Source organism: Danaus plexippus, chromosome 17 (assembly GCF_018135715.1).
Source record: "Danaus plexippus chromosome 17, MEX_DaPlex, whole genome shotgun sequence".
In the NCBI taxonomy this organism is placed as follows: Eukaryota; Metazoa; Arthropoda; class Insecta; order Lepidoptera; family Nymphalidae; genus Danaus; species Danaus plexippus.
This window is the reverse complement of record NC_083548.1, coordinates 3,353,905-3,363,459: the sequence shown is the minus strand read 5'-3', so window position 1 is coordinate 3,363,459 and position 9,555 is coordinate 3,353,905. Positions and strand designations below refer to the sequence as shown.

At 31.2% G+C, this 9,555-nt stretch overlaps 2 protein-coding genes across 2 annotated transcripts; both read left to right on the top strand.

The window, feature by feature from the left end:
• Positions 1-1,704: 1,704 nt before the first annotated feature.
• LOC116771385 (glucose 1-dehydrogenase 2-like) lies at positions 1,705-2,641 on the top strand. Its single transcript, XM_032663229.2, has one exon. It carries the CDS (start codon positions 1,739-1,741, stop codon positions 2,507-2,509), a length of 771 nt encoding a protein of 256 aa, XP_032519120.2. The 5' UTR covers positions 1,705-1,738; the 3' UTR covers positions 2,510-2,641.
• A 4,784-nt stretch (positions 2,642-7,425) lies between these two features.
• LOC116771270 (uncharacterized) lies at positions 7,426-8,906 on the top strand. Its single transcript, XM_032663080.2, has 3 exons — positions 7,426-7,596; positions 8,034-8,217; positions 8,618-8,906. The coding sequence occupies exons 1-3, from the start codon at positions 7,518-7,520 to the stop codon at positions 8,904-8,906; spliced, it is 552 nt and encodes a 183-aa protein (XP_032518971.1). The 5' UTR covers positions 7,426-7,517.
• The last annotated feature ends 649 nt before the right edge of the window (positions 8,907-9,555 follow it).

The following is a 9,555-nucleotide window of genomic DNA, read 5'->3' as shown; positions in this document are numbered from 1 at the left end:
CAATGTATATAGCTGTTCGCAAATAATAATATCAAAATTATATTAGGATGAAAGCCACTGGAAAAGGAGGTGAAAATTATAAACATGAGAGGAAAAATAATTTACAGTCGACCAGAGGTCGGTAAGGGGAAGGGTTGAGTTTTTAAGGGTTAAAAAACGGTTTATTTCAATTTCCGGTTAATCTAAATATCTTATGAAAAAAAATCAAATGGCAAAGTTGTAGGTAATAAAAAGATCTGAAACCTTGTATTTGAACTCTTTTTTCACGTAACCTCAAAATTTTATGTCAAAATTTAAAAAAAGGTTTTGTTTTTTATTTTTATCTTTTACAAAAAAAAAATCATGTAATTTGATGAAACCTTTTTTATGTATCAATTACGCTGTAATTTGTTTGATAAGGATTTCTTATTTTGTATTAATATGAAAAATTAAAAGTGAATAAGTAAATTAAAAACATACAAAACAAACGCAGACTTTAAAATGATAAAAATATTACATATATATTTGGTTTCTTTGAGATTTTTCATGTTTTTTACTCGAATGTACCTAACAGTTCGGAAACCTCAAATAGAATCCTTACAAATGTCAATGAAGATTAAATCTGAACGCGTCCAGGTAATTACTTATTTTTATAATCCAATAATTTTGCCACTGTATCCCAGGATATGGAGTTAAGTAATTTGTCCTCACTCAATTATTTAATAATGACCAGATATATATGACATAAGTATGAAGGTTGAATGTTAAGAACATTACAAAAATAAAGAAATTTATACGATGCACACTTTGCAGGAGATTTTTTTAATATTTTAAACATAGATCCTATTTCCCACAGAAAATGACTCAAAGGATTGTTAGTACTAGCAAGCAAAAAGTAATACGACTTATATAAGAGGAAAAACACTTAATGTTTTAATAATTATTAATGTCAAGTATCATGGCATTGGATGTTTAAAACAATCATTAGATAATATATATTCATTGTTCCTTTGAAGGCCATTCATTTGAATATAAAAAAAATATTTTAAATATAAAACATTAGTATTATTAAAAAAATCCAGTATAATTTAACAGTATATTAATTACTGTAACTTATTTAATTTTTTATTACTTAAGACTAAAAATAAGTATAAAAAGCTACTTCCTTGTCACTTGTGAGTTTCCGCTAACCAAATATTCTATTAATTAAGTTTATTAAACATTACATAATTGTTATTTCGAGCCTGTAGTTCATCTCCAACCTCTCATTTAATACCAACAGCACACGCAGAAAACGATGATGGTAGTGAGTATGGATTGTATGAAAAAAAAATGTATAAAGGCTTATAGATAAATAATATACGGGCTGTTAGACTAAAAGACAGGTCGCATTTCTAAGAATTCTATTTACGTAGATAATAAAAGAGTGAACATAAACAAATTATGTATATACAAACAAATAAATAAGAAAATGGATAAACAAATGTTGACATGGAATCTACTGAGAAGTGTTATTTATCATTCGTTATTATCATAATGTAAAGAATCCGTATTCCTTAATTATGTTGTAACTAAAAAATAATGTTATTGAAGGAAATTACTTGTAAACAAGAATTTTTGATATAAACAACAAAATTGATATAGATAAGAAAATAACGGTGTCCTTGAACGATCTGTGTATTGGTTAGTCTGTGACTAACGCTTCATAAATAGTTAATCCTTTGCTTATTATTCAGTTAGTGGTTAGCATCCAGCGGCGATGGATTTCGTTGATAAAATAGTTATCGTCACCGGTGCCAGTTCGGGCATTGGGAAATCTTGCGCTATGGACTTTGCGAGACATTCAGCAAAATTGGTTTTGGTTGGTCGTAACGTTAACAACTTGAAGGAAACCAAGGATGAATGCGAACGAATTAGTGGGATTGAAGCTTTGACAGTGACCGCTGATATAACCAAAGAAGACGACATCGATCTCATCATCAATAACACAATTGAGCATTACGGGAAAATAGACGTCCTGGTGAACAATGCCGGGAGGTTGCTTATGGCTGGTATTAGGGACAGCATCACGAATTACGATAAAATATCAGCTGTTAACGTCCGAGGTACATACATTTTGACACAACGAGCCCTCCCGCATTTAATTGAAACGAAAGGTAATATTGTTAATGTATCAAGTGTCTTATCAACCACCGCACTCCCAACACTGACGGCGTATTGCATGACGAAAGCAGCGTTGGACATGCTGACCAAGTGTGCCGCGTTGGAGCTAGCTGAAAAAGGAGTTAGAGTAAACTCTGTTAACCCGGGTCCGGTTGCTACAGAATTGTTTCTGCGAGCTGGTTTGGATGAAGAAGCAAACAGACAAGCTTACGCTAGTATGGGCATGGCGATGCCTTTGCAAAAGATAACCAGCTGTGATGATGTAGCCAAGTTGGTAGTCTTTCTCGCAAGCGACTACGCCAGCAGTATCACAGGAGCCACACATCTCGTCGACTGCGGACTACATCTCGGAAAACCTGTTTTTTAATTTCAGTGCATAAATACCGTATATTATTTACGCTTCTATTTTAAAAGCTATCTCACTAGTGTGGTTTTTGTAGTAAAATATCAGTAAAATGTATGTTGAATAAAGGAAACGAAGAGGGTTTGGTTCATTTAATTGAGTTTTCTCTTGTCTTATCCAACATGGAAGGGATCATTAATATAAAGGAACGAATATTAAAATATCTGAAGCATTGTATCAGATTTTAGATAGAAAATAAACAAAATATCTCTGTCTTGCAAAAGTCCCGCAGAGACTCGTTGGGATTGTGTTTTCTTAGCAGTTTTACCTGAAAATTCTGTCTTTGTGGGGAAGATGTACTTACATAACGTTATCTGCTCCTTCCTACAGATATCAGGATAATAACTTAGTCAGTTTATTCCTTAAGAATAATGTCGTAAGTACACACAAAAATATTTTTTATAATATATATAATATTCTTGGAAACATTTTGTTTATAAAATGGATAAATTCAAATACTTTTCCAGGTACATCTGTAATGTCAGGAATACTAGTTATTAACGGTTATAAAGATAGCGATATTTTTTATTGGCCAGTATATAGGAACATAAAATATTATAGGTTAACGTTGGCAGTTTTACCCAACTGTCACGTTGGCCTCATTATAAAGGTATTAATATAACTTAATATCAAGAGCAAGGACAATTAGTAAACTGATATGTTTCTGTTGTTCTATTGTATACAAAAGAAAAAATAGATGTGCCTTTTGTACACAAACGTGACATTCAGTTCTAAGTATATATATATATATATATGTATTATGAGATATAAATAATTACATAAAAAATATGTTGCATATATTTACATTGCGAGTACATTAGTTTATTAAGCTGAAACATTAGTTTCTTCAAGATATATATACTTCTTTCTAATTTTGTAATTTTAAATCGGCTTACGTTGGCAAGGAATTTTAATTCAGGAAGTATACTCTTAGTGGAAAGCACGTAATAGATAAGGAGCTTTTGGGGTTTGTTTTCAGTAGTCTGCATGTTTAAGCCTTGATTATATATTAGTGTAATCTATGAAATACAACCAATGTTAATCGCGGGATGCCGCTCTAATTATAACGATACCTTAATTTACGAGGACTCGCAGCAACCATAATGTCCTTATATAAATATTCCTATAAGTTAGGTTTATTTTTTTTTTTATTAATGTGCCATGCATCTTTGTACTTTGAACATGTGTCATTATATTAAAAAGAAACATAAAATGCTATGCTTGATGTCCCCTTGCTATCAAGACCTAGCAAAGATTTTTTTAATTATTTAATGTACAGTTACATGAAATAATTAAAAAACTATATTTTCTTTAACTTTTAAATTTTCTAAGCGTTCCAACTTTTCAAATTTACCGTCACCGTCACCAAAACGGTAACTTTCAATTTTCTATTTTATGTTCTGTTTATTAAAATTGGAATTAAAAAAGCACACGAAAGGAAATATTGTAGATGTTTTCAATAACACTTAACAGAATCAAAACGAACACGTCCCTCCCTTATAATATAGAATTCCCATAAAACTATATAGACTTCTATTGTTGAATAACAGCAAATCGTAACCGGTAATTATTTTTTTGTTTTGTATGAGAAAACAATAATACCACCCAATAAAATATACTTGTACATGAAAACCAACACTTTTTCACACATATTTTTGTCTTTAACAACTATAATGTGGTTTACAACAAATAATAGAATATCTAATCTAAGTATGACATGACATAAGAATATGAATAAAAGAAATCAAATCTATAAGAGGTAATTATAAAAATGTATGTAGACGAGACTTTTATAAAAACATAACTTCAAACGTACTAAGGGTTATTATAGAGCAAATTTTTCCATATATATATACACACTTAAACCTTTCCTTCCTTATCTAATATTCAAGCAATCACATCAATCTTGCCAGCCGGGAACGCGGAGAGGTAAACTGTAAGACTAATTCATTTTTTATTATTTAATCTTGTGAATACATGTTACTTAATAACATCAGATACTCAGATAGTCAGATAGTACTTAAATACTAAATAATCAACCATATTTGTAAACAATATTACCTTTTATGATCGTCACAGTTGAGTTAATTAATGGGTTAACGTATGTTTAAATGTTCGTTATTCTTTTAAAAACTACTCAATTGCTTTCAATGAAACCCAACTTTCATTATGCCATAAGACTACAATAATAAATTATTTTCGAAAACCAATAGTTTATTTAGGAATAGCAATCAGTTCTTGCGGGAATACATGATAAAAGTTGTATTTTATATGTAGTCATAAAATATAGAATATAGATGGCGCTGTTGATGGTTACAGTTTTTATTCTCTTTAAACAAAATTCCTAAGTTTACGAGTACAAAATTAAAGGCAGAAGAAAATAGTCTAAATATGGATAAAAAAAATTCAAAAATAATAATTTAAAATTCTGTTCTTTGTTATAATTGAATTAAAAAAATTTAAATGAAATTTGTTTTAAAAACAATCAGAAAACAGCACATTCAATGTAAACTACCTAAAGCTGTAGTCTTCCAACTGTAAATAAAATGCAAACCTCGACATAAAATGTAAAATACAGGAATCTTGCAAAACTTTTAAAGTGTTCATGATTTTTCATAACTCTAGATATTTTTTTCATGTTTCTTATTAAAAAATATGAATTACATACGCGAAACTTTCGAAGCACCTACTAAACTCATCGAAGAGCCTTGAAAAAATTATCTTTTTATTTAAACTTTTTTTAAATGTTCACAATAGTCACGTTGTATTGCAATGAACATTACAAAGTAATTTTTATTTTTCATTACGTATAATATTAACATTAATTCTAGTCATGTACCATCCAATATATTTGATCATATTAAGTTTTTATGCCAATTTATCTCCGAGAATGGGTTATTTATTGGTATAATTACTGCTAATGCAGACGTTATTAAGTCTTATTGACAAATATGCCCTTGAGACGATGAAAGGTCGTCTTGGGACAATATAGAAGATCTGATCTTTCCAGGCACGTCTTATTTACTATCAGTAATCATGAAAACTCGCAGGTCTTCGCCCTTACAATATATTGGACCCCGCACACCCTGGAGACCTCACAGCCTGCTTAGTCAACACCTTACCTATACACGACGAGCGTATTTGAAATTCAATCTTATTACCACACAATACAGTGTAATATGACGGGAATGTCCCAAAATAATACCAAAATGGATGGCCAATAGAATGTATGTTAAGGTCAACAGTTCGTTTTCCTTATTCCAGTCACGAGCTTATGTTACGACATATATTAAAAAAAAGTATTACAATTTATAAAAATACAGGATACGTGAGATACTGAAAGCTTTCACATCAACCGGAGCACAAGACCATGAGAAATAACCGAGAATCACACGGTAAGAATTTACTAACCTAAATATCAAAACCAGGTACAGTCATATATTTTTATCTCCCTTTTATATCATACCGTAATACTCTGTGAGAAAATTAGTATCTATTAAAAATAATTAAATTCACTATATATATATATATATATATATGTAATTATCTTAATACCCATGAAAAATAATGAAAATGTTTTCTATGAATCCGCAGTTTTCTGACTTAATAAAATGTAAGGACATATTCTCGATTTATTACGGCATAATACCAGGTGTTCATGAGCCACGGTTTACTAAAAACCTGCAATAAAATGTCACACGCAATCATATTTTATGAAGGGCGATGTTCCTAAGACGGATTTTCCTTCAGCGGGGTTTATATAAAACTCTTCAATATCCGCAGCCACATGAAACGCCCTGTTAACAATAACGCGAGCCGATACAAACTTTACGAGAACAACTTTAGTTGGCTGTTTGTTGGGACACATTGAACACTTATCACTTTATCCTACATTTATATATTAAGAAAGAGTTTAAAATAATTACGCCTTAAATGAAATAAATTGTTCGGGTTGAAAATATACATACATAATTAAATAATAGGTATAATTGTTGGATAAATAAAAATGCATTGTGTTTACTTGAATTACATGCCTCGTGTATGCAACAAAGTAATTTTGTTATAAACACGTCTCACTGACTAGAAATTAATATGCCAGAAGACACTTGATACGATCTAGTAATTAAATACTGAATACAATGTCAATTATCTTGTGAAACTTAGTGTTCCGTATCAAAGGTACAAGTTATTGTTCTCCCATAATAATGTGTTACTCATACTGTATAAGGTTTTTCTGTTAATTATAGACACATTAAATATTATATATTTTATTTCATAGAAACATTTTAAAAGGAAATGAATAAAATGTACCATTTGTGATTTAACATGTGTCGCTTTTTTTTGACACGGTCCGACCCGGCGCCATAAGGTTCGTAAAATATTGCTCGCTCGCATCAGTGAACAACACATACCTAATAAATGTTTGTTACTGAATAAAACATATATAATATATATATAAATATATTGATACATTGCAAAAATACAATGTTCATTAATCTTTTTTTAAAAATAAAGTGAATTAAAACCAAAACTTCTACCCGTTTCAATCGTACATATTACATATGAAAGAAAACTACTAAATTAATATTGTAACTTTAAACTCAAGTTACGCAGGAAATTTTCAACTGTAATTTATGCTCAAAATATTTATTACTAACATGTCGTGTTATAAATTTAGCTACTAAATTATATTAATAATAACAGAGTATTTGGGGCGCGTGACCTCTCTAGGAACAGGTACACGAGCTATAATTCAATCAACCATGGCTTAACCGGCCCTAGCCCTGTTTACAAAACACCTTCTAGCTGCAATGACAGCCTCATCCTACCGCATAACAGATCGCATCCTAATTACGACAAGCATCAAGCGATTTTCGTCCTTACCAAATACAAACCTAAATTCACTTTTCATTAACACGCCGTTTAATAATACGTGCTCTGAAAACTAAAATCAGTTCTGAAATCATATAACATGAAAGCGTACATATATTTTGTGATTGTTACTTCTCCGTTAATATGTGTTTGTAGAGACGAAGATAAAATAGCCAAAGGTAGCTATTGAAGTTTTGAGTTTATATTAATATAGGGTGTTTAAATCGGTTCCATGAGATGTGGATCAGAGTTTTTAAAGGAATGGGGATAGAATTGTGGTTAGTCTATACCATCAATAGCCACGAGGGAGCTGTAATGGATCTGTGAAAACTACCACACAGAAACTTAAGGATAGCTACCTCCTCTATAAGATTTATTAAGTGTACCTCTAACGTTTAAAAACGGACGGTTCGCTATTGTTTAAAACACTTTAAATATGTTTCAGGTGTTCTTCTTGTAAATTAAACAAATTAAAAAATATGCCCTCCAACGTTTATAATATTAATATGTTCGGGGATAATTACCTGAAGATTTTATTGAAAAAATATATATAAATTAATCGACTACATTTATTTGGTACATAAATATAAACAGTTAGTTATTATTGTATTTAAAGCATGTTATTGGCCAAATGAGATTTACGAGCCGTGTTTTGGTGGCTGTGCCGAGATCTCCTGCGACAATCCTCGTAACCACCTTCGTCCCTGCTACCCGTACTGCGAGCCAGGGTGCGTCTGCGAGGAGCCCTACGTCCGCGACGATCGTACCCATCAGTGCGTCTTACCGCAGGATTGTTCACCGTATGTTTTAGACCCTCTACTTCGATATTTACTGGCGATGTTTAAAAGTTTTGGATACCTTTTCGTGTAAAAATTCAACTATTTAACTATAACTGATACATGGTATGGGTATCGTGTCCTGTTTGCGAAGTTACAGACTTGATGAGGTTTTCATAAACCCCATCATCTATTCATGTATTTTTCCCTATAAATCGAGAGTATTTACGAATTATATTATGATTTTTCATAAACGTAAGGGACCTTTCATAACAGGACTAGTTTAATGGCTACATAAATTAAATGGATTCATTAATAATAACTCAACCGATTCACATTCCTTGCTCATAAATAAAAGATTTAAGACATGTTTTAGCCTTCCAATTTTATTATACTGTAATAAATTTTTACAAATTTATTTCAGAACACAAATGGGGATTCCCGTACCTAGCAAGAGATCTGGTCAACTAGGAAACCCTGCACCGAAGATGGTGGGAAGATTACCGAGAAGCCACATTAAACGGGATAATTTACAAGAGATAAGTGACGTTGACGCTAGTATGAGTCACGTGGAGGATTTCAGACGAGCAGCGGAAGTGTCAAGAATGGGGAATTACTTCAACATTGTCATCGCCCCGCCTCCTATAAAAGCGCTACAACCAAGAAAAACTTTGCAGAGTGACACTCAAACAAATCCTGGCAAAAGTATATGAAAGTATAAAATAAAAATATTATTATGAATATAGAATTGTTCTTTCATTTCATATTCCTTTAATTGTTATATCATAAATATATATCTACAATCTACCAAAACAGTGTATAAAAGCAAATAAGAAATGCAAAGATTAAACCTGTTTTATGACTTTGGAAACATAACATTCTCTTTAAGAATAACAGCGGAATGCCCTTTACGATTGCAAAACAACACATCCGCCGCGTTTTAGTTCTTTTATCAAACAATCAAGCAAATTGAGCTGATTAGAGTCCAATAATTTGTCGTAATTAAAGCGGGAAACTGAAGTTATTTGCAGACATAATGGACAGAACAGTTATTGGATAATAAAATGCGCAATTTATTACTTTTGGCACTTTTACTTTGTAAGTGGTAATTTATAAGTTATCCCTACAAATAACAATTAATGTTGATTTAATTACTTTCCCAAATACATTCGTTTTTATTTGCCTTTTAATTACTTGGACGATACATTGAGATGAATTACTTTTAGATGATTTATTTTTAGACGATATTTGTAATGCAAATAGGCTTTACGATTATGACGATCCTGAAGGTATCAAGAGACATTCTTTTGTCGATGAAAGACGAAATTGGAGGAAAAAAGCACTGCTCAAATCATACGATGA

Bases quoted from the DNA above. Each gene is read 5' to 3' on its own strand.
- LOC116771385 (XM_032663229.2), top strand. From the start codon at position 1,739: ATGGATTTCGTTGATAAAATAGTTATCGTCACCGGTGCCAGTTCGGGC.
- LOC116771270 (XM_032663080.2), top strand. From the start codon at position 7,518: ATGAAAGCGTACATATATTTTGTGATTGTTACTTCTCCGTTAATATGT. The intron at 7,597-8,033 runs GTAGCTATTGAA...TTGTATTTAAAG, and splicing joins CGAAGATAAAATAGCCAAAG to CATGTTATTGGCCAAATGAG. The intron at 8,218-8,617 runs GTATGTTTTAGA...AATTTATTTCAG, and splicing joins TTACCGCAGGATTGTTCACC to AACACAAATGGGGATTCCCG.